Here is a 24,526-nt window from a genome sequence, read left to right on the forward strand (position 1 = left end):
TTTAGAATTTCCCACATAGGCTGCTGGGGCAGGTGACTCCTGGCTGACCCAATTGTGAAACAAGCCTCCTAGTCCTTAATTTCCAGGGAGTCGGCGTGATGTTGCCGAGAGAGCATGATCTTTGAAGCTGGCAAGCTCAAGTTCACATCCACGCTAGGAGAGGTTTGTGAACTTGGCAAATTACTTCAACTCCCTGAGTCTCCAACTCTTCAGCCCTAAAATCAGAGTGAAAAAGACTACCTGAGAGGGTTGCTGCGAGGATTAAATGTAATTTATGTAAAAGCACCTAGTATCATACCTGGGACACAATCGAAACGAGAGAAACATTAGTTTCCTTCCTTCCCTGACCCACTCCATCCTCACCCCTCTGTCTCTGGGACCAGCTTTCCCACAGACCCAGTGCCCCTTGGAAACCCCAGGATCCTTGGAGGCAGGAACCTCTATAACCTTCATAAAAGCTGACCTCTCCCAGACCTTGTCTCTGCTATTGTGTAACTGACTTATAATGATTAGCTCAGTGTTATACCTGCTGAACCCAAAGAAACCATCTATTGACAATCTCAGGCATCAGAGCAGGTTTATGGGGGACATGCAGTCTTTGGGGACAGTTGGAATCTCACAGTAATTAACACTAATGTCCAGGTCATACCACTTACCTTCAGGGCAAGCCTTGGTGTCCAATTTTTTTTTTTTTTAATTTTTATTTATTTATGGCTGTGTTGGGTCTTCGTTTCTGTGCGAGGGCTTTCTCCAGTTGTGGCGAGCGGGGGCCACTCTTCATCGCGGTGCGCGGGCCTCTCACTATCGCGGCCTCTCTTGTCGCGGAGCACAGGCTCCAGACGCGCAGGCTCAGTAGTTGCGGCTCACGGGCCCAGTTGCTCCGCGGCATGTGGGATCTTCCCAGACCAGGGCTCGAACCCGTGTCCCCTGCATTGGCAGGCAGATACTCAACCACTGCGCCACCAGGGAAGCCCTGGTGTCCAATTTTGAAGTGAATGGATTTTTCTCCCAAAGTCCCCAGGGAACAATCATTGTCCTTACTGCCCTTAAAGTAACTTCCTCTCCTCACTGCTGGAGGAGGTTTAGGACCAATGGATAGGATTACGACTATCCGTGACACTCTTTGGTATTAAATTAAAATGTTTTCAATAGTTGGTGGCTGGCTTAGGTGGCTGCCTAGGGAACCTTTCATCTCTCTCGTCACCTTTCAAGGTTGTCCCTGCAGTGGCAGTCTCCAGGAAGGAGGCAGCCTCTGATAAGGAATTCGAATGGGGTCTCAGCCCCGTGCTTACCCATGGGACACTCAGCTGGCTGGAAACATCCTTCCCTTTGGTACAACAGCTCCTTACTGACTATCTCAGTGGAGAAACCAAAGATCAAACAAGTGTGATCTCTGACCCCCACGCTGGCCACCCAGCAGGGTTCTGTCTTCAGGGCAAGGGGGATTTGAAATAATTCATGTTGTTCTCTTCACAGTGTTTTGCCGCCACAGGAGGCTGTCAGCTGCTTGGGGCCATCAGTCTGACACACCTCTTTAGTTCTACAGGGAGACTAAAATACCATTTAAATCTTATTCCAACATTTCTCAAATCAGGTGGGTATTACCAAGCATGAAGGCATCATCCAAAAACTCAACTTTAAAGGGTTAGTTCTTTGGGAAAAATAAGAAAGAACATTTCCTCCTGTTTACTCTGAGATTTGCTTTTTTTCAATAGTGTGGTTATTGTGCCTTTCTTAATCTTTGGAGATTAGGCTTCAATTTTTCACCTAGACTCCAATTTGCTCATAAATCTCTTCATTTTGCTTAACTTAAATGTTTTGGCCAACTTCATGGTTTAATAATGAGAAGTAAAATTGGAGCCTTAATGACTACTAAGGAGGGAATTTTCATTTCATCTGGAATTAAAAGAGCTGTGGAAGGGGCAGACATCCTGTCAGACCAGCTGTCACAACCTTAGCTGAAGCATGCCAAATTACACATTTGATATTACACAGTTCTTTATACCCAGGGTAATTCTCCAATACGATGACGTGAAAATCCTTCAAATCCAGCCCTACTTACATCCACCTGATTTCTATGCCCCTACGGATTAGCTGCGAACTGTTCATTGAATTCAGGCCACCTGAGAAGCTGCCAGGTCCCCAGAGTGTCCCCCTCACATGCTGCGCAGAGAAGCCAGGCAAGTTACCCAGCTCCAATACGCTTCAGCACAAGTTGTATAATGGGGGCCCTGAGACCACAATTATCAGATAACCAGGCAGGAGAGAGTACTGTTTCAGCACTTCCACTTGAGCAGACTTCAACTTAAAAGAAAGAAGGAACTCTAAAAAGTTTTAAAACCCTTTCCTCGTAAGTTTACCACTCGAGAAAGGTATCCACCCCATGGCCATGTAGCCTAGAATTCCCTCCTTATTCCAGAGTGAGAGGAAACGCTAGCTGGGTAATTCCCCTTGTGCAGAGAGAGGGGCTCTGGTTTCTTTTGCTTGTAAAGAATATAGTGGGTCCTCTGAGACCGTTGGTGGAGAGGCCACTTGGCACTGAGGAGAACAAAGGGAACAGGCTAGAGATAGACCAGCCCATTTCTACTGGGGGCCTCTTGGATGGTTAGAAAAGAATAAACTCAGATTCTTCCACCGTAGTTACTGCCCTTCAGGTATGTCCCAGGCCATCTTTCGTCACCACCTATCACTTCTTTCTAAGAAGTATCCTGCAATGACTCAATTTGCATTTAACCATATATTGGCTTAGGTTAGAATGCTTTGTGCAATTAGATTTTTAATACAGACTGTAAATTCCTCCAGGTTGAAGAACCTTGCTTTATATTTTTTGTTCATTTATTGATTGATAAATGAGTCAGCAATTAATCTACTCATTATTCTAGCACCTACTACGCTGAGAGCATGGTGCAAGGCTTACTTCTTAGGTACTCCAGGGACTCCAGAAAAGTGTGGTACCTAATTTCTGCCTTCTACTAGTTCAGAATCTTGTTGGGTAAGCTCAGTGTATATGGAGATGAAGTTAGGTAATAATGCAATGGAGTACAGTAAGATCACAATGATTCAAAAACACAGTAAAACGACTAGAAGACAAATTTAATAATGAGTGTCTTTAGGTATTGACATTTGGGGTGGTTTATTCTTCTGCTTTTTGGATTTTCCAAATTTTCTATAACGTACGTGTATTACTTTATTAATCATAAAACACTAAACTTTAAAGTATGAAGTAAGTAGCAAAACAATAACAGAAGTGTTGCCAAATCAAATTAAGATTCAGGGTCAAATGAGTGGCTCAGAAAGTGAGTTCCTTCTGTTTTAAATGACTTGTTTCTGTATCCTTCAGTATCTAGACAGAAGTGTGCACTAAATGCATGTTGAAAGCACTTTTTTGACTATATAATAATAAATTTTGCTGAATATAAAGTTTGTTGATTATATAATGCCTTACTATGTCTTTTGTAATCATACCTTTCATTATTAAATAAATCTTTCCTATTATTTTGTAACTATGTGTTTCCTATCTCTTCAACAAGATAATAATGTTTTGTGTTCTATATTATCCCCCTCCTCCCGCATTACAGTTATGTACATTTGTCTCCTCTTTTAAATGAAAAGGACTTTGCTAAAAATAGTAAGATTCTAGAGCAGGGCGCTGTGTTCAAATCCTAGTTCCACCACTGACTTCTAAATTGCTGCTGGCCAAGTAAAATAAATGGTTTCCTTTTCTGTAACAGGAGGAAAATAATATCTTCCTGTTTTGAATATAAAAATAGCATATACAAAACACAGAGTGTATCTGGCCATTATTAAGTACTCAATAGAAGATAGATATTGCATTATTATCATCTTACTCTTCTATAAGAGATCATAGCACATCATCTAATCTGACTTACCACAAAATATAAGAATCCTCCCTGATATCCTTAATTTATTAAGGTATTTCTGATACCATCAACTTGCATACTCACAGTGATAGGGAACTCAGTGTTTTGTTTAAAAGTTCTTCTTTCATTGATCTGTATCCTGTATCTCAGCAATATGCACGATTAGTTCTAGGGGTTACATAGGATAAAAAGTCCACTGCCTTTTCCACATGACATTATGCATCCTCATATCCTTCAGTGGCACCCACAAATCTCCTTCCCTCCCCACCAGTGCAAACATAGCACTTAATAAAGTTTTATTGGTTTGAATGGTTAGAATTACCTCTTTGCTCACAATGGCTTGGGTGTCATCGTAATGGTAGGGAATGAACTAAAATGGAGTAAACAGCTACTGGAGGATTCTTCCAGATTTACAAGTCTAGGTGGTAAGCTTCTAGATCTACGGGGCTTTATGTATAATTTTCCTCATTTACATTGTTATCTCTGATCACTGAACAGGACTCTTCTCTCTCTGGAATCAAAAACAGAGCAGCTGGATGTTTACATCACTAAATGACCATTCTGGTTCATTGAGGTGTGCTGTATTAAAACCATCAACCGTCATTGCTGTTAATAATGAGAAACATCATCGGAGAACTTAATAAAAACTCTTCTTCCAGTAAAATTCCATCTCTAAGGTAATGTATTTAGCATCTCTGGTGATTTCTCAGCATTTGTGGAAGCAGGTTTTTTCAAAAAGTAATGCAAAACATTAGGAGTGAACAAAGTTCTAGAAATAAAGTGATTTGTTTGCTTCAACAACAAAAAAGCAAGAATCCTAGCTAATAAAAATCAAGCATATGCAGAACCCTGCCTGTGTTCTATTCTTTCTGGAGGAAAACCCCCCAGATGGATTGGGATGCAATGGAAGATACCCTGGTAAAGGAGACAGACAGGACTGGGTTTGAATATTTGCCTTTCATTATGAGGTTTTGTCTTTTACTAGCTGTCGAAATTTGGACATGTTATTTAACTTCCAGAGGCCTTCATTTTCTCTCCTGAAAATATTAATATTTAATTCAGAGGGCTATCACGAGGATTAAATAAACAAATGTTTGTAGTGTGTTTGGTATGTATCTGATATTGGAGAAAAGCTGGTTCTTTCCCTCTGCTCCTTTCCTTCTTCTTTGATCTAAACACTAACACTTAGGAAAATAGCAGCATTTTCCTCAACTCATCAAAACTGGCCAGACTTCCCGAAAGGTAATCAGTCTACATGCTAGAGCTATAATTTGTTAACTTTTCAACCATTACGATGTTTTCACATTTTAAAAGCAAATCACCAAGGGGAATTTCTTTCGGTTTTCCTGGTGAGTAAGGAAAAAACTGATTTTGATTATTTTGGTAAAGATGATCATATTTTTTCCGAGCAAGTACCACCTTGACGGACTTATACTGAAATGGATAGCCCATGAATCAAGTTTTGGTAATTTTCTTTTGGACCAGAAATCACTTTTTGAGGATAATGAGGAGAGAAGGGAGAAGGCTGATTGATTTTTTCCAAAGCTGGCATGGGAGTCAGGAGGCTGAATTCTTATAACCTTTATAACCTGTATAGAAGGCACGTAGACAGCTGGAAGAAAACGTTCCCTTGTACCTACCGATTGGAACCAACTCTCCACCAGCTTATGACTATTATCAACCTGCTGTCCCCACCAGGTTGGTGCCCAGCAAAATAAATGAAGTAATATATTTGCCTGGCATAAATTATTAAGTTGTTCTATGCACGGTTGCTTTAAATCGGAGATGTATTAGCATGTTTCTGCCACTGAGTTTCAAACACGCAACATTTTTATGTACATTTGCTCTCAGTTGAATTTGCCACATTCATTCGTGGAAACCAAATATGTGCAAAGAACCCTATGCGCTGTGAACAAATAAAAGATGGAAAGGGCATTTTCTCTGCACTTACAGGGCCTTACACTGGTAGGTGAGAGTAAACACATACAATTCAATGTAGGAAGTGATAAGGGACAGAGAGAAAGGTTGGGAATGTTCAGGACAGGGAGAGGTCATTACTGCCTTGGGATGGGGATCGTGAAGACATCATGGGGAGATGACATTTGAGCTGGACCTTAAATATGCATAGGCTTTCATTTGCAGCAACATGGATGGACTAAGAGATTATCATACTAAGCAAACTAGTCAGAAAGAGAAAGACAAACACCATATGATATCACTTATATGTGAAATCTAAAATACGATACAAATCAGTATATCTATGAAAAAAAAACAGACTCACAGACATAGAGAACAGACTTGTAGTTGTCAAGGGGGAGGGGAGATGTGGGAGGGAAGGATTGGGAGTTTGGGATTAGCAGAGGCAAACTATTATACATAGGATGGATAAACAACTGTATGGCACAGGGAACTATATTCAATATCCTGTGATAAACCATAATGGAAAAGAATATGAAAAAGAATATATATATATATGTGTGTGTTTATATATATATATGTATATATATGTATAACTGAGTCACTTTGCTGTGCAGAAGAAATTAACACAACATTGTAAATCAACTATTCTTCAATAAAATTTTTAAAAATATATATAGAAGGGTAGACTTTGTCAATGGAGAGTTGAATGGGAAGAGCATTCCAGGAGCTGGGAACTGCCAAAGCATAGGCAGAGGAGAAGAAAAGCATGGGATACACAGGATAAATGCAGACTAGGAAGCGGTACGGTTTGACTGCAGGGTGGGATGGAACGTAGGTGGGAGAAGTGTCAGGAGAAGGTTGAAAGATCAGCAAGGGCTGACTCAGGGAGGGCCTTACATCCTCTGGAAATAATGGCAGGCTCAGCAAATCTGTTGTTTTATTTGCAACAAAAAATAGGCTAGCTGAATAAAGATGTAGTTTCTGAATTCTGTACCTCATTGGCCAGCCTAACCACTTTCATTTGAACAATTTCATTGTCTGACCTTTCTGAAAATTATTTTCTGCCTACAATGGGCAAGGCTATTGATAAGTGTTGAGTACAGAGGAATGTCAACCTGCATGGCTCTTGTTCTCACTGACTGTGTTCTGCTACACTATCGGCAGAACGTCTTACCTGGTCACGTATTCATGCTAGAGGAACTCTGTTTTGCAGCTGATGGGGGTGAAGGGGAAGAGGTTTTAAGAAGTCAGCTCAGGCTTCTTATCATTCAACTGGGAATGGGGAAAAAACACCTTTTACTTCATGCATCTACATATAGGTTGGCTTAGAAACAAATTACATCCAAGACCGCTCAGTGAGAACTAATCCACTAAAAGCCAGAAGACTAAACCCAGCAATGTTATCTAGAAGCACGGACACAGGCTGAAGTGATCATGGAAAGTGTCTTCTCTCTTTTGAAATGGACATAAGGAGCCTTGATGGGAATCTGCAGGTCTATGCTAAACTCACACACACACACACACACACACACACACACACACACACACACACACATGCCAGCTTAGCTTATATAAAGGGGAGCAAAAGCAGCACAGAGAAATAAATTCAAGTCTCTCTGTACAGAAGTATTTTTTCATTGGATCCTCTTTAAGCTAGTTTTTAAGTCCCGTTACCACATTTGAGTGTGTGGGTATATACTGTCTCCAGTAATGCTGTCCTGTGCTGTTTACCTCTCCTTTGACCATCACATGTCACCAGGTTTTGGTGATTTAGTATGCTTTTCTATGCCCACTTGGTGCTACAGGATTACAGATGATGTAGAAATGGAAGTTACATTCTGTTATTTTTAATGGAAAAGATACTAAGAATCTAATCAGAACCATCCAAGTAGAATAATTTTCCAGGCGGACTCCATGTGCTTCAGATAACTGGATGGCTTAATGGACCGAAAAGCAAAATCATTCTGAATGTTCCTGTACATCAGAAATTTGGGGGTTTGGTTCTGCATTAATTTTTCACGTTGGTTCCACACCTTCAGTTTTGTATTCACCCTCCTTACCCCCAATTTAAAAAGTATTTGATCTTTTTTTTTTAAAAGAGCTCATAATCCACTTCAGATCATTTCATTGATTATTTCTCAGTTAGTCTTTCTGTATTCTGTAGGGCTAGGCTGTTCGTCTCTACAGCTAATCCCACTGATACAACTTAAAGAAGCCCAGGAATGAGTTAGTGGTGAAAATCTCTAAACAGTATTGGCAGCAAACAGGAAGAAGCATAACAGGCGAGCTGGAATCCTGCAAAAAGGAACGCTGTGGGTGAAACAAAACAACAGCAACAACAAGCTGTCTCTTATCAGAAGGGCACTGAATTCATCAGCATGAATTAACCATATTTCATTTCCAGGGAGATGAAGGGAAATCTTATTTTTCTAGACGTCAAAAAAAATTTTTTTTAACAAACCCAAGACACAAACAGTCCTGCTTCTTCCCCTAAGCCAATCTCAACTACCTGGAATCTTTAGCCTCTCTGAATGTCTATATGGTTTGTATTCCAAATCACACACTCCAGCACTTGGATGTTTTGTGCTTTACTTTCATTGTTTCTTACAGGTAAGTTTTGTCTCCCCAGACAGAGGAAAGATAGTTTCTTCCACTGCTTCATTATATCCCACAGAATCTAATGTGGGGCTGTGTACTAAAGAAGTACCTCTCAAGGTCACTCACCAATGCATGAAAAAGTCCCGACAGGGTGAGAGGTCCCTTGGTCCCTGTTCCCCTCTGACTTCTCTGCCATAGTCAAGAGAGAACATTGGATTGCGCGCAAGGGTTACTGAGGAGTGGGCAGGATTCTTTAGCTAATTTTCCAGCAGGAGGATCATTGTATTTATGGGTCTGACCTCCATCCTCTATAATATAGACTCTGCATATTCTAACCTTTGTAAACAGGGTCAATTCCCCAGACACAACACAGTCACAACGCACTGGTTCTCTGACATGCTTCGTTCAGTCTGAGCAGTGAAATATTTAGATGCATGCTCTTACTTAATGTATGGGGAGATTGTATACTCAATTTCTTTATGCCCCTTCTTTGGCCCTCAAATTTTCTGCCTTTTCTGATCAGAGAGGTTGTTTTTGACTTTATTCCCTTTGTATACTTTTTTCTTTCTTGATCTCAGTGTTATTTCTACCATTTGTTTAATGGCAATATTCGTATTGTTTTCATTCATTCTTCAGATTTGGAAATTGGTATGAAATTAACAAAATTTGAATGATAACGTTCTGTTAATAGTGACAGAACCTCTCTTGCCCAGTTGCCCTTAAATTATAACGGGGTTGTTGACCTCTTCAGTTCTAAAACTTGGTGACTTTTTCCTTTGCAAGCCACACCAGTTGTGAGAGATGATAGATAGGTAGGTAGATAGATAGATAGATAGATAGAGTGAGTCTATATTTTTTCTGTGAGAAGAGTTTTCTGAAGTCACGTCGTCACCAATCTTTGAGTCATACGGTAGGTTTCCCAGGTTGTCAGCCACTGAGGACACTCCGTTGGGCTAATGGTGAGGGATTTGCTTGTGGGGGACAGGGACCCACCACAGAAAGGCACTGGAATAACTCAAGGCAACTAAAAGCTTACTTTTCTCTTTGAGAGGCCCCATAGGAAGCACTAGCTTTAAGTGAAATCTTTATGAAAGGATTCCTTCTCTGAATTTTCCCAACAGGTCTCTTTGTTATTACCCCAAGAGAGCTGTCTACCAGTCAGGGAATCAAATCTCCCTTATCGTGTCCAGACTGCTTTACTGCTGCACACACCCCCTTGGCGGGAGGGCTACAAATGGTTCTCTCAAGCTCCACTCAAACCACCAACCTGCTGTGTCTGAAATGCCCCGGCCCTTTCTGGCCTCGTGTATTTGACTCCTACACCATGGGGAAGTCCCCCTTGGATTCCAAAAGAAAATTAAACTCCTTGGAATTCCAAACTAATAAACTTTCACAGAGTGGTCCCAGGTGGATTGGTTATCATGATATTTTGGTCTCACCTAACCAATAAGAGGGCCGGTTGGCAAGTTCCCAGGATGAATATTCTCATATAAGCTTTGGATTAGAGGAAGCCAAAAGATTTTCGGCCATCTACGTGCTCAACTTACACCCCACCTGGGTTCTGAGGTAGAGATCTGGTGACGATTGGGGCCCTGCAAGGCAATTAAAAGAAATAAAGCAAAGTATTATATTTTAATTGATGTAATCTTCAAGCTCCCAGTGGAATCTGGGGTGATATCTGACTAGAGTTACCCTAGGCATCAATAGATGACTATTCTGTGAAAGTGCATTTAGGAAGACAAAACCCTATGAATCCTGAACTTCATTAACATGTGTATCCGTTTGGGGAGGGGCGGGGGATTGGCTCTGCCTCCAGGACTACAAATTGAAAGAAGCCACCTAGATTTTTCTGGGGTCTGAACAAAGAGTGGAAGAGGATAGGGAATGGAAAGGGAGTGAGAGAAGGGCAGGTGGAGGGGAAGACAAAATGTGGATTTCTACTTTTATTTGCTTTCAGAGTACCTGGATTTTAGACACACCAGACCGTTCTTTCCAAACCCAAACAGCTTTCATCCATCACTAACATTTCAGGGTTTGTTTCTGTTTTATTGTAAATATTGCAGTCGAAGAAAGATAAACAGACAAGAAAAAACGGCTTTATACAGTATACAGAATCAGATAGAAAATACAGAATGGAAAAGAAAGCTGACAACCAACAGATAAAAAGTGGAGACAAACCAAGGAAGAGAACTAGCTGGTTGCAGATTCACTCACCAGCTTGAGTGAGGTGCAGCAGTGGTCCCAGCAGCTAATAGAAACTGCCTAGCGCTGTCAGTCTTATCTTTATTCCGTGAAAGAAACAGACTTTATAAATGATTCATGGGGACATTTATTTCACCAATCCATTTTACAAAAGTTTGCTGTTGATCAAGATATCCTGCTCATAAAAACGAGGTTTTTTTTTTTGTTTTTGTTTTTAAAAAAAACAACCCTTCCTGCCCCACATGCGATCTGACAGTAGGGACCACACTGTCAGAAGCAAGGAATGGAGCTGTGGGTCGGGACAGCATGGCACCATTGCCGTCTGCGGTCCATCTGCCTTCAGGTGCCCTTCCCACCAAATCCACATTTCTCCAGGAGGCTCTAAGCAAGGTTTCAAAAAAGACTCATGTCCTGCAGAGCTTGCCGACATTTGATGGTTTAAGAGGAAAAAAGATTCAAATTTATGAGAGAGAAGAGGTCAGCCTAGGACAAAACTGGCATCCTTTATAGGAACCATCAGGGTACCCCCAGGATGGCAGTTCTAACTAATAGTCCTGGCACAAAGAAGATGTCGACCTAATGTCGACGGCAAAAACATGGAATTAAGCTCGTTGTCTTGCAAAGGTGTCTTTATTTTAGTACGTTCAGAACAGAAACAATGTGAGGACAATTTGATTCAAGGTGGTGACAGCGGGGGAGATGGCTGTAGTGGCTGTTTAGTTCTCTCTCCCTCCGAATTTTCTAAGTTGACAAACAGAAATTGCATAGAATTTGTTTTCAATCGGAAAATGAAAACTCTCTGTGTGAAACTCCCAACTGGCGAAGCCAAGCAAAGGTCAAGCAGCTGCTGAGAAGCTTCACGCCTCCCGTCGGATGAGTGCTCGGGACACTGCAAACATCTCACAAGTACAGAAGTACTTAGCAGGCATCTGACAGCCTGGAAAGCATCAGTAACTCCGATTGTGTAGATGAAAGAGAAGTGAGATGCTTCATGTAAAGTCATACAAGGGGGGCTACTGCCCATGTTTAGGTGAGGACTCAAGAGTTCCTAGTTCCCAGGCCTGTGTACTGACTACAAGACCCTACCTCTCTCCCAGGAACCTGGCAAATTCTTGATTACTTAAGATCTTCCCACATAATAAACACACATACACACACACACACACACACACATACACACACATTTGCACCAAGGTCTCACATCTAGTAGCAAGAAATCACCCAATCCATGATAGCCTTGGGGGTCTGGCTTCATAGGCAGCTACTGAGTTTGATTAAAAAGAGGTGCAGTTGACAAAGTATGCACCAGACCAGCAGGGCGGCCCCATCCTTCCCTACCTGAAGACAGCACGTTCCTGCTGAAGCCAAGGCCAAGGTTGGGGAAATTTGTATTTACCCTCTCTGCTCCTTAAACAAGGCCCTGGGATACTTTGTGCCTTCTACTCTCCTCTGCTATCTCTCTTCTTCAGAGATCACGTTCACCAAAGACCAAATCAAACCCAATCATAGTGAAAGTCGAAAAGAGAGAGAAAGAAAGGACAAATTAACCTCTGAAATCCCAGGCATTTCAAAGTCTCTCAGTAAACTATGAGTTAATTGGGTTTTGGCATTTAAGAAATTACTGGACCTTTCTTTGAGATTCTCCACCCAATTCACCTTCTCCTACATGCCCTGTGGCCCCAGTCACCACACAGAAAGGAGAGTTCAGCGCCTGGAGTCTGAGGCACTGGCCGCTTCATATCCTAAAATTTAGGAAAATGGTAACAGGGATTATTGTGACTTCAATTCCCTAACCCAGCCTCCCCCTCCAAGAAAACGAAACAAAGGAATAGAACTGAGACAACAAAGAAGAAAAGGAGGGAAGGAGATAAACAGAGAAAACAAAAGAGAAGAACATTAACAAAAATATACAAATCCAGAAAAGAAAAACTTCCCTGTTGAGTTTAATTTTTTTTTTTTTTTTCCTGTAAGAACTAGACCCAGGGTACAATGGCCCCTTCCTAGGGGGAAAGTCCACTGATGATGCCACCAATTCATCGGACGGTCTGGGCAGGGACCCCTCCCACCCCGACTCTTTAGTTTTGTTGGGAGGGAAAGGCCCACTGCGGGAAGAGGGGGCTTGTGGCCAGGTGGGAGAGCGTCCCCTGCCACTCGGGCTCAACGTCTCTGGGTGGCCCCAGCTCCCCGGACCAGGGCGCCGACTCCGGCTGGGGCGTCAGGCTCTTTGATCGCTTTGTAAAGTTACTGGATCCAAAATCTGGAGAGAAGGGTGGACGCTGTACAAGTCCGGGGGGCCCCGCGGGCAGCAGCGCGGGCTCAGCGCATCCCGCCTCCGCAGCGGGCCGGGGAGCCGAGCATCCTCGGCGGGCGGCGGGCCTACTCGGGCTCGCTGCTGTTGGTGGTCTTCTCCCACGCCAGGCTCTCCTCGCTGCGCGCCGGCGACGGCCGCGGCCGCAGGCCCTGGAAGCGGCGGCACTCGGGGCACACGCGTATGTGCGTGCAGCCGCGGGCCACCAGGGCGGCCTCCTGGGCCAGTCTCTGCGCCAGCTGGTCGGGCTCCCCGGCCCCGCACAGCTTGCCGTTGCTGAGGGTCACGGTGCCCCGGGGCCGGCGCTGCTCCTCGGGGATGGGGGGCCGCGGCGGCGGGAGCCCGGCGCGCCGCCGGCGGACACTGTCCTGACACAGGACGATGCTGCGTAGCTCGCTCACCATCTCCTGGCAGACGGACACCTGGAGGACACGAGGAGGTCACAGCCCGACCTCTCAGGACCAGCCCCCGAGGGTCCCCTGCGGGCTCGTTCGGGCGCGCGACTACGGTGCAGTGTTTCACAATTCTACCATCTTATATGTTTGAAGGCCTTTCAATCCACCTCACTTCCACCCGCTACTTAATATCCAAACATCCTCCATACCATCCGGCCAGCTGGTCGTCTCGTCTTTGAACAGCTTCAAAGACACTGATCTCACCATGTTGGGAAGGCGCCCCTACCATTTTTGCACATTACCCTTAAACGCTGCTTCCTTCTACTGACTTAATGCCTCTCCCTGAACTTTTCATCCATCCATCCCAGTTAAATTTGGACCTTGAAGCCGACTAAATAAATAATCCCTTTACCGCATGTCAGTCTTTCAAGCGTGTGGAAAAACAACCATGTCTCCATGAACATTCTGTTCTCAGGCCAAAGAGTCTCATTTCTTTTAATCAGCTGGTCATGGCTGGAGAGGCTGCGTTCTAACAATAACTATAATAACAAAAACAAGGCAATCTACTCCTGCAGCTCTGCCATCTCCTGATAAGAAACTCTTGGGTCCAGCTGTGTTTCAAAATATTTTGAATTTTGACAAGGTAATACAATGCACATAAAATATATTATGTATCACTTCCAGTGGGCTCTGGGGAAGACCCTATATTCAAACACATTAATATTTCTGTAGCAAAATGAATATACGTTCACACCAAGTGAGATAAAGACCATAAACATTAGCCTCATACAAGTCCAAGTCAAGGTTTGTCACCAAAAGCATTGGCATCCAACTTACAAAAAGCTTGGAACTTTTTGAGCTTTTGAGGTTTCAGAATTGTGGAGGAAGAATCTTGAACCTGTACCATGACTACTACTGTTATACCCATTTCACAGATGTGGAAATGGAGGCTCAGAGAAGTTAGATACCTTGCCAGAAATTACTCGACTAACAAATAGCTGACCCAGAATTTGAACCTAAAGCTACATACTGCAGAGCACATGCATGCTCTGCTTTCTTCTCTACTCTGTGCTGGAAAGGACACTTTCTCCCATTAGGAGGGGAGAGGAAGCTTTCTGTTCTCTCATGTTCTTTCTTCCAGTCTTCCCGTTCTATCAACAGGACAGTTGTTCTACCATAGTCAAATAGTTGATTTAGCCTTTACTCTTCTTTCTAGATGTTGGGAGAGCTTGAACTCCTCACTAAATTTTTCAAGGTACATCCAGACCACTGGCGAGCTCTTGGGAGAATAACCCAGCGTGCACAGATCCTCTACCTGAAGCAGCTACAGAGAAGTAGAACCCCCTAATGGAACACGGCCTGAGTTAGGACTTGAGACCTGGATTCTAGACCCAAGGTTGTTAATGAATAGCAGAAACTGTAGTCAAGTCACTTAACTTCTCTGTGCTTCTAATAATAATTACAACAAAAACACCACCACCTGCCTAATCTATTATATGTGACAAGAACATAAAGACATATATTGATATTTATTGACTGTCAACTAAGTATCAAACACTGTGCTTTGCAGTGGAGATACAGACACAAAGGACTCAGTCCTTACTTTCAGGCAGTGCAGTGTCTAGTAGCCAGGCTGATACGAAAATAATTGCCACAGAGTGTGAAAGTGCTCTATGTGCTGGTTACAGGGGTGGTGGAAAGGAGGAGGAATGAGCAACTTTCTGGTCCGGGGAAGAAGGCAGGAGAACTGTGGAAGGTTTCACAGGGACAGGAACGCCTGAACGAGGTCTTAGGAAGAGGTAAGAGCACCGCCATTTAAGGGATGGACAGAAGGAGAAAGCCAGTAACGCTGGAGAGGGAAGGAGGAGGGAAACCAAGAGAGCGTGGAGCAGGCAAGGCAAGGGAGGAGAGAGTTCTGGAAGGAGCGATCCACTTCATCAAGGGCCACACTGAGGTCCAATAAGGCCCAGTGGGTTCTCTTTTGGTTTTGTTCATGGGGAGGGGTCAGACCTCTCAGCCATGACCTTTCAGGGAAGGGGTGGGGAGGAGCCAGCTGCTGTGGCGTGAGGCCCGAATGGGAGGTGAGGACATGGAGAGAGAGGCAGTCGATCACCTGCGTTTGCAAGAGGAGAGGGGTAGGGCAACAGCAACATGGCTATTATTTGGAAATATGGAATAAACATGAGCATAGTTTTGGACTTGGGGGAGAGAGCAGGCAAAAAAATAAATAAATAAAGGGGAGAAAAAGGATAATCCTAGAGGAGTTGAGGAAAGGTGGGAACAAGGCAGAGATGGAGGGATGACCAGAACATCTGCAGCAGTCCTGGGGGTGGCTCCAGCTGTGGGTAACTTTTTAGGTGGGTGTTTTAATTTGGGGCTGGTCACTCCTGAGTTCTGGGTGAGGCAGGAGGTAAAATTAGTCATGGAGGAGCAAAGGGATGTGAGGAGTGGGTGATGGCTTGGAAGTCCTACTGGGAAGTGGGAAAGAAGCTGAGCACAGAAAAGGAAAAGACTGGTCAGCAGTGTCGAATGGAGGCCCTACATGAGGCTGGACCGCATAGGTTTATAGGGGGTCTGTACTCTTCTGTACTGTTATCTACTGTTAGTAGCTGTCAATTACGGAAGGAGATTTTAGGACGATCAGGAGTTGGGAGATTGAGATAGAGGCCAATATACTTTAAAAACCAAACAGTGCAAGTAGCGTGTAATGATTTGTGCCCTGGAATGGAGGTAGAATGGGATAAAGTCGTCTTCCTTCTCTCAGACTCTTCCATCTGTGTGAAGTTTATATTAACCCAGTTTCTAAGCCACAGGTTTGGGAATTAAACTTATTCAAAATCCCTGAGAAGGAAGATGTCATTCTGAGCTCTCGTGAATTGGGATATCTCTAAACAGCTTTACCTGCAAGGCAAAAACATACTTAAGATGGAAGAGCCAAAGCCATCGTTTCCATTAGTAACCTGGTACTTTCACCTGTTTTTCCTTATGACACTACATCTTAAATCATAGTTGTGTAAGTCTTCGTTGTTCATAAAACATTTTTCACAGATTTATTTACTGGGCTGTTTCAAAGAAGAATCTGAAGCCCAGAGAGGTTACGTGCCCTTTCTGTGGCTGCAGAATTAGTAAGGGATGAAGTCTGAACCCGGAGCTCCTGCCCTGGAACTGGGATTCTTTCCCCTGTGCTGTCCCATGGGCGCCCCACCCTCCTGTGGGATTTCACAAGTTCTGTCTGAAATGACCTTTGTCCCTGTGTGATCCTGTGAACTTGGCCCTGCTTGCCAATAATATAGGTCATACCCCTTAGAAGGTTTACCTCAGTCGCTTCTGAGTGTCGGAGAGTCCATAAAAACTCCAGCATAGCCATAAAAATGGCCACGATTAAGCCACAAATAAGAACCACAAAGATTCCACCAATATTCTCCATTCCCAGTCCTGTAAGAAAGTGAGAACAAACAAAAAATAGTGTAAAAGAGCTGGGAGACATAATCATTCTACCAAAAATGCTGAATGACCAGAACTTGAGTCTCGTAGACATTTTACACACATATTCCTTGAGATATAATTATTCTTTGGAAACAAAAATGCAGCATAGCTGGAGTAGAAGAGGGGAGGGGGCTCTAGATGCAAGTGGAGGAGATTGGTGAGAAGCTTTCTGGGGTGGGAGGGGCAGTCATTTTAAGAAAAGGGCTAAGGAAAATTTTGATTTAGCCTATAGAGACATGATAGCAAAATACCAGTAAATTCTAGCAGTTTCATAAAAATTTCATCAATCTTCCTAGTATTGTGTTTGCTTGATATAAAGCAACTGTCGTAACCAAACTATGGATAGAAAAAATTACATTTACTTAACTGTGTCAATATGTTACTAGTAGACTTGGAAAGTAAAACGTTTTATCCCAGGTGGTTCCCAAACCTGGCTGCCATCAGAACCACCTGGGAAGCTCATTAAAGGTATGGATTCCTAATCCTCACCCCAGACATATTGAATCCCTATCTCTGGAGATGGGGCCCAGGAATCTGTATTTTAAAATGCATCTCACAAGTGATTCTTTTCCAACCAGGCCTAAAATTTGTTTGCAAATTGGTATTTTGGGAAGCATTGTGTATGGCTAAGTTCCTTGAAGTTAGGCAGTTTCTGGTTGTAACCTCATTGCCAAGCATGATACCTGGCATATCATATATACTCAATCGGTATTTCTGGAATTATATGGTTGTGTCCAACACTGAGTTAGCTATGTAACTGGATGCTTTTTTTGGTACTAGAGAAACCCAAACATTAGGGGAGTGTCAGAAACACATGAAACCCTGATTCAAGAGGAACCACAATCATAAATCAAAAAGCATCTTTTATCCTGGAAAATGCCAAGAGGGTAGCTTATGTCCTGTGCTGTTGGAATGCCTGCACACTTGAGTGTTTGTGCAACCAGCAGTGCCTTCATGGGACACAGAGCTATGTCGGTGTCAGGGAAAGCCAGCTTCATACAACACTGAGATGAACCACGGATCAGAAGTAGACATCTGACACTGCTTCCTGCGCTTTGGAAAGCTGGAAAAATGGCCCTAGCTAGCCATTTTAAGATGCCTTGGGTTTTCTCTCACAAAGACTCAAATGGCTGTCTGTTGGTTTTTTGTTTTGTTTTGTTTTTAAAATAACACAGCCCGGCGCAGTGCCTGCCTACACCAATGATCTGCTACAATGGCTCCGAGGGCTCACATCATGAATGTACCCAATGGATTGTATACTCTGGTCTGCAGGTCCACACAGCCAACTCTTGGGTACCTGTGTGAGTAAACATCCTCTATTGTGAATAATCAAAAACAGGAGATGACTTAAAAACTCAGTTCTAAGGGAAGGCACACAGCGTTTGGAGTAGATTTCTACCCTCCAAGAGGAAGGTGCTTGGGCTTCATTTGATCACCTGCCCCCATAACCTGGGACCATTTGGGCAGAAGGTTTCTAACCATAGGAACATCCAGGGACAAAAGGGACATTTAAGGGGGAATGCACCAAGGACATAGCTGGGGTGTCCAGCCACAGCTTTAGGGGTGGTGAGAACTGGGTATTGGGACGTGCATCTGAGCATCATGGACAAACTAGTTTCTCCAGCCAGTCCACGTACAGAAAGGGCTCCCCGGTGAAGGGGAAGTGATGACTGGGATACCAAAGATGCCCACCTGTTCAGGTAAACAGAGCTCCAAGTGACTGGTGAGGTACCACAAGACTTTCCTGTCACCTTGGGATAGCTCTGCCTGATGTAGAAAAAGACTAGGATCCCCTTGAAGGGCTTCAACCTCCCCTCGTGTTTCTGCAGAGGTATTCTCCCCTCCTCGAGTCCAATTCTGCCATCTGGACTCTAGTGTTTCCCTGTCGCCCTCAGTCACCATTCCAGCCCTCCCCAATCTTTTCCTCTCTACTGACTCTTTCCCTCGGTGCACACACACACTCACATGTTTCCCTTCTTAAAGAAAAATACAAAATCCTTCTCCCTCCAGCTCTGTCTAGTGAATACCCTTGTCTTTCCTTCCTTCCCTAGGCAAGATTTTTGAAACTATCTATACCAGAACTATGTTAAGACAGCCCTTAAAACGCTTACATTTGGAGACCCATCCCACATGAAAGCAAGTAGGAGAAAATGCACCCACATCTTATGTTAAATGCATTTTTAAAATTTTGCTTCTGATGTGACGGAGTGGCAAGCAACAGTTAATGTTGTGATTTCTCAGCAGTCGTTGTTTATACAAGAGAATGTTTGCAAAAGGAGAAAAATCAAACCAAAAAAAATTGTTTCTAAATGTAATGAAGTTTTTACGAATATTAACTTTAAAAATTAATGAAGTCAAAACAATGTTACATTTTGGAGATAGTTAATTACACGTCTTAATTTGATTTAGCAGCTTTCTTTTTGCATTTTGAAGCTAATAATTTTTTTCAGATCTCAAACATGATTTTGGACACTTGAAAATCTTTTAGGCGCTAGGTGGTCTGTCTATGGTATCTAAAGGAGAAAATGATTGTGTTCTGAATTCACTTTTTTTTTTTTTTAACATGATAGGTAGCATGATCTTTTTTTTTTTTTTTAATTATTATTTATTTATTTATTTATGGCTGTGTTGGGTCTTCGTTTCTGTGCGAGGGCTTTCTCTAGTTGTGGCAAGCGGGGGCCACTCTTCATCGCGGTGCGCGGGCCTCTCACTGTCGTGGCCTCTCCCATTGCGGAGCACAGGCTCCAGACGCGCAGGCTCAGCAGTTGTGGCTCACGGGCCTAGTAGCTCCGCGGCATGTGGGATCTTCCCAGACCAGGGCTCGAACCCGTGTCCCCTGCATTGGCAGGCAGATTCTCAACCACTGGGCCACCAGGGAAGCCCTGAATTCACTTTTATTCTCCCGAATATTCACTTGTCATCCCATGAAATTTTGTCTTGTACCACTAAAACCAAGCTCACTGAGGTTACCAACGAACATTTTGTTTCTAACCTATCGGAAAATTTCCAGTCCCAATCTTAAGTGACCTCTGGTAACACTTGACATTGTCAACCACCGCCCTTCTTGGCATTTGTTTTTTTTTTTGACCACGCCGCGAGGCTTGTGGGATCTCAGTTCCCCCACCAGGGATTGAATCCAGGCCACAGCAGTGAAAGCACCGAATCCTAACCACTGAACCACCAGGGAACTCCCCCTTCTTGGCTTTTTATGAAGCCATTGCTCTCTGCTCTCCACCAATCTTCTCAATCGCCTTTGCCTGCTCTGAGGCATATTCTCCCATTTCCCTGCATTTGGCCTCTTGCCTCTCCTCCATGCACTGTCCTGCTGATTTTACCTCCTAAATACTTTTCAATTTCTTACCTTCTCTCTCTCTCTCTCTGCTACCACTTCCCTAGCTCAAGGCCCCACCATCTCTTGCTTGGACTTTGGCAGCATCTCCAAAATGATTTCCCTGCTCGTAGCTGTGTCCTCCTCAACTTTACCGTCCACCTAGTTGCCTGAGCGATCTTTCTGATCAGATGCTTTCTGATACAACATATGCCACTCTGATATTGCATAAAATAATAATTAGTTTAATGTTATATATCTGGATTTCCCACTAGACTGTGATTCCCTTGAGAGGAAGAGCCATGTCTTGTTCAACTCTATAACCCCTGGCCCATCATAAGAGCCCAATAAATGTTTGTTGAAAAAATGAGCTGACAGAAAGAGGATATGGACATCCCAGGTGTAGAAGCATGAATTCTCAAAAGTTTTGGATCCATACTGTGATATGTATTCATTCCTAATTAAATGTTGTTTAAAATAATCATAAAGTGGGCCAGCCCTCGTTGAGTGCTCCCAGCCTGGTGGCCTAGACTGCACTCTGTGGCTGGCCAGAGTGGGACTAAACATGACGTGGACGATCCACAGCATGGACTTGACCACACGCGGTCGCGGGCAGGCGTGGGGGGGCGGGGATGGGATAGGGTTATAAATGGACAGGTGATCTGTGCTGGGATAACCTTGATCAGATCAGGGAAAGCTTCTCTGAGGAGCTCAGGTTTGAACAGGATGCTGGTGGAAACCATGAGTCACTGAAACACCCCACAGCCTCTCTTTCCCAGCTTCTCGCGTTTCAGGGCCAGCATGTTAATCACGGGTGTTGGCTCCGGCGTGCTGACTCCTGGCTGAGTGGCCCCCTCCTCCTAGGAGCGGGGCTTGTATACCATTCGTGCCTTTAGGAACTTATTGGAAAGTGGAAGCAAGAATAGATTGCTGGCAGAGTCGGAGTTGAGAAACAGATGGAGCTGGGAGCGGGAAGCGGAGTTAGGAGGGCGCAGCAGTTCCCTTAACGCTGTCGTTGGTCATTCTCCTAGAAGCCAAATGCCTTCCGCAGCTCTCAGCCCTCACTCAGAGGAGCCTGGCGTGTGGACTTCCCCCAGGCTGACCCCAAGGCCCTCCACACCTGCAGAGGAATCATCTCATCACGCCCCCTTCCCTTCTTCAGACGGGACCTCACAGAAGCCATCCAGACAGATGGCGTTGAAACTGAGCTTTTCTCCTGACACTTGAGTCTCTGAGCCTCAGCTAGGCCTCAGCCATAAGACTGTAGTAACCGAAATGGAATCAAACTCTCCCCACAAACTCCTGGTTGATTGAAGACCAACTGTGGTGTGTCACTCACAGATTGCCCACAAATACAAATGATCGTTGACAAATGCAAATGAAGAACGTTGTCTCTAGAACTAGAATGGCCACCTGGAAGGGAGAATCTCTGAGTAGATTTGAATCTCCACCCACCCCCCCACCTGCTCTGCCTTCGGTTCTGACTGGCAAATAATCGCTTCTTGGATTCAGGTGCACGTATGTCCCAGCCCTTAAAACCCATACATATCTCCAGATGGCACTGTGGGAATTTGCAACTGTGATGCAGGAAAGCTCGTTCTGAATGGGAGCCTGGGAAGCAAAGAGGCAGAGGCCACAGGAGCCACGGAGCAGGTGCAGAGGGAGGAGAGACCATTATAGCACAATCCTGTCAAGGGACAGTGTATTTAGTCTTTGACGTGGGTCAACACATCTTTCTTGAGGAGCTCCCGGGAGCTGAGCGCTACGCTAGGTGCTGAAGCTTGGTGCAATCTTCCACATTGAACATATTTGACAAAAACATGGATTCTTTGACCATTTTGACTTTCAAGCACTTCCTAATTCAGAGCTACAGTCACCTACATCCATGCAAATACATTAAGTGGTCCCACCTCCGTGGACTTATTTGTTGTAAACAGCAACTTCACGTGCCCGTATGTGAGCTGACCCGTATGACCTTCCCAGAAAATATAAAGCGAATCGTCATGTTTGCACTGCTGAGGACTGTGAAATACTGTTTGCCATTTCTTCTTGCATTGACCATGACATCTGTTGACTAGACCCAGCAGATTCTGGAGACGGTGATGGCAGAAGGGTAGAGAAAGGAACACAGAATAGAAGAGGGATGGTAGAGGCATCTGATAAATATTGCAATTTATCAAAGCACAAGTTATGGGAGAGGTACTTTACAATTTATCAAAATATGAGCTCAAGCACCTCATGTAAAAAAAAAACATTCTCTATCTCATTCAATTATCATTAAAAATACTGTAAAGAAAGTCCATGGTTGGCACTTTACAATTAAAGAAATGGAAATTCAGAGAACTTCAAGAATTTGCCCAAGTGTTCAGAGCCCAGATGTGAAATCTAGATAAATCTGACTGCCCAGCTAATGTTTATAAAAATAAAGCTGACCTTTATGAATATTTACTATGAGCCACCTTACCAGGCTAAACATTTTAATTCAATCCTAACAGTTGCCCGGTGAAATTGACACTACCCTTACCTCCATGTTCCTGACCGGGAAACCAAGGTACTGGAGTCAGGTAACTTGCCCAGGGCTCCACGGCTGGCGAGGGGAAGTGCCAGATCCAAATGGAAGCCAGAGCCTGAGCCCGTATCCCTACCCCCATATCACTTCTCCCTAGAACTCGGGGCCCCCATGGTCCCTCATGCTGCAGGGTTGTGATTACAGACCTCAACCTGGCTCCCTGTGACTGAATTCATGCCTAGGACCACCCCACCCTCGCCCCAAGTGACTGGGGAAGTGAAACCTATGTACGGGCTATTAGTTCCACTTATAAAATCCCCTTCTCTCCTTGGGAACATTACAGCAAATGTTTGAATCGATGATCCATTGACTTAATCTTGGCTCACTTTGCAGACACAGTGGGGCTGTGGTCTTTGTAACTGCTGACCTCCTTTGACGCAGACACACTGGGCCATGGTTCACCTCTGTTCCCGATCGTGCTTTCCGGCACCCCCCTCCCCCGGAGTTTCCCTCGTCTCTTAGCAGTCAATCTGATTTGATTAGGAAGAGGCTTCCTCGGCAAGCATCACTTCGAGACACTATCTAAACTCCCATATTCAGGTTTCCAGTCTTGGCCCTCTCCAGAGAAAGCAGAGAACCAGGATAATAGAGCTGAGCCCCCAGGGAAGAAAGAGAAAGGAAAACGTCCCCACGATTCCCCCGACCCCCCTCATCACTCGCCCCCGCTCTTGCTAAGATGTCTTACACTTTCATTCCCGCCGTGCCAGACAGCAAACTTCCTGCTCTCTAAGGATTTTGTGAGTCAATGCCACCGGCCTCTTTTCCATCCTTGAAAGGGGACCCTGATTTTCACAGCCTGGTGGTGTATTTATGTTCCTTTGAAGCCTGATTGCGAGCTTGTGTTTTTCAAGATAAAAGTATTTAATTTCCTTGGAATTCACCGACTACCTTTTTGTCTGGCAATTGTTCTGCAAAGCCTTCGGTAATCCAATCCCCTTGAATTGGGATGCTGGCCTCTGTGAGTGGCTAGCGATATTTCTTTTTATAGGAGTTGAGTGAGAAAATAAATTAAAAAAGTGTTTTTGAAAAGACAAGGCAGAAGAAAATGAAACAGCTTGGAATGAAGCCTGCTTCTTTTTGTAATTCTCCAGTCTTCCACATGATCTGCCATTGCGTTTTTCAGCTGTGTATGCAGGTAGCTGGTCACTGAGCTATAGGCAGGGAAAGAAATGGGGAGATGAAGCCAAGGGGTAATGCTGTGGTTCTCACCAGAGCCAAGTAAGACCTGGCAAAAAGACTCAGGTGGTGGCATCATCCCAATGTTAGGATTCTTCTCTGGAATTTGGCAGTGATACCGGAGCTGTAATACTGGGTTAGAAGTGAAGTAGCAGCAGATCATTTTCTTTGAAATTTCTCACATTTTAATAGGGGATAATAAAGTAGAAAAGGATTATGTGAGGCACTGCACATTGTCTGGTACATTGCAATTGATGTCACTCTCAGTTTCAGGGATCTCTGAGAACAGGACCGCCCTCATAGCTCCCTTCACCTCCATCCCTCTCTGCCTACTCCATCTCCTCCTCCTTTCTTTAGGCACATGTGGAAGCCAACTGATCCCAACCACGAAAAGAAAGATCCCCTGGAAGCTGCTTTGGAAAGCAAATGAAAAGGACTGCCGTTTGTTCAATTTGAGACACAAGAAAAAACATCGTCCAGCGGCTCCATTCCTGGCCACCATGAAAGACTTAAAGGAAGAGATCTTTCAGGCCATGCTGGTCCCTGTTCTTCTGCCACAGGTGGGGGGGGGGGGGGTCTCTAGAGCAGTGAGTTTTATTCCAGAAGTTTGATGGCTAATTTGTCACAGGGAGACCAAGCAGTGGCTCTGCTCCTTCCAGGCTA

The 24,526-nt window shown here is 44.2% G+C and overlaps 1 protein-coding gene across 1 annotated transcript in view; it reads right to left on the reverse strand.

The window, feature by feature from the left end:
• Positions 1-12,554: 12,554 nt before the first annotated feature.
• Positions 12,555-24,526, reverse strand: part of GRIK4 (glutamate ionotropic receptor kainate type subunit 4) — a 208,170-nt gene continuing 196,198 nt past the window's right edge. Inside the window, exons 18-19 of the mRNA XM_059929277.1 lie at positions 16,621-16,739; positions 12,555-13,331 (exon numbers count right to left, since the gene is read on the reverse strand). Coding sequence (XP_059785260.1) covers positions 12,978-13,331; positions 16,621-16,739 — 473 coding nt within the window. The 3' untranslated portion in view covers positions 12,555-12,977. The remainder of the gene's footprint in view (positions 13,332-16,620; positions 16,740-24,526) is intronic.

Source organism: Balaenoptera ricei, chromosome 8, assembly GCF_028023285.1.
Source record: "Balaenoptera ricei isolate mBalRic1 chromosome 8, mBalRic1.hap2, whole genome shotgun sequence".
Classification (NCBI taxonomy): domain Eukaryota; kingdom Metazoa; phylum Chordata; class Mammalia; order Artiodactyla; family Balaenopteridae; genus Balaenoptera; species Balaenoptera ricei.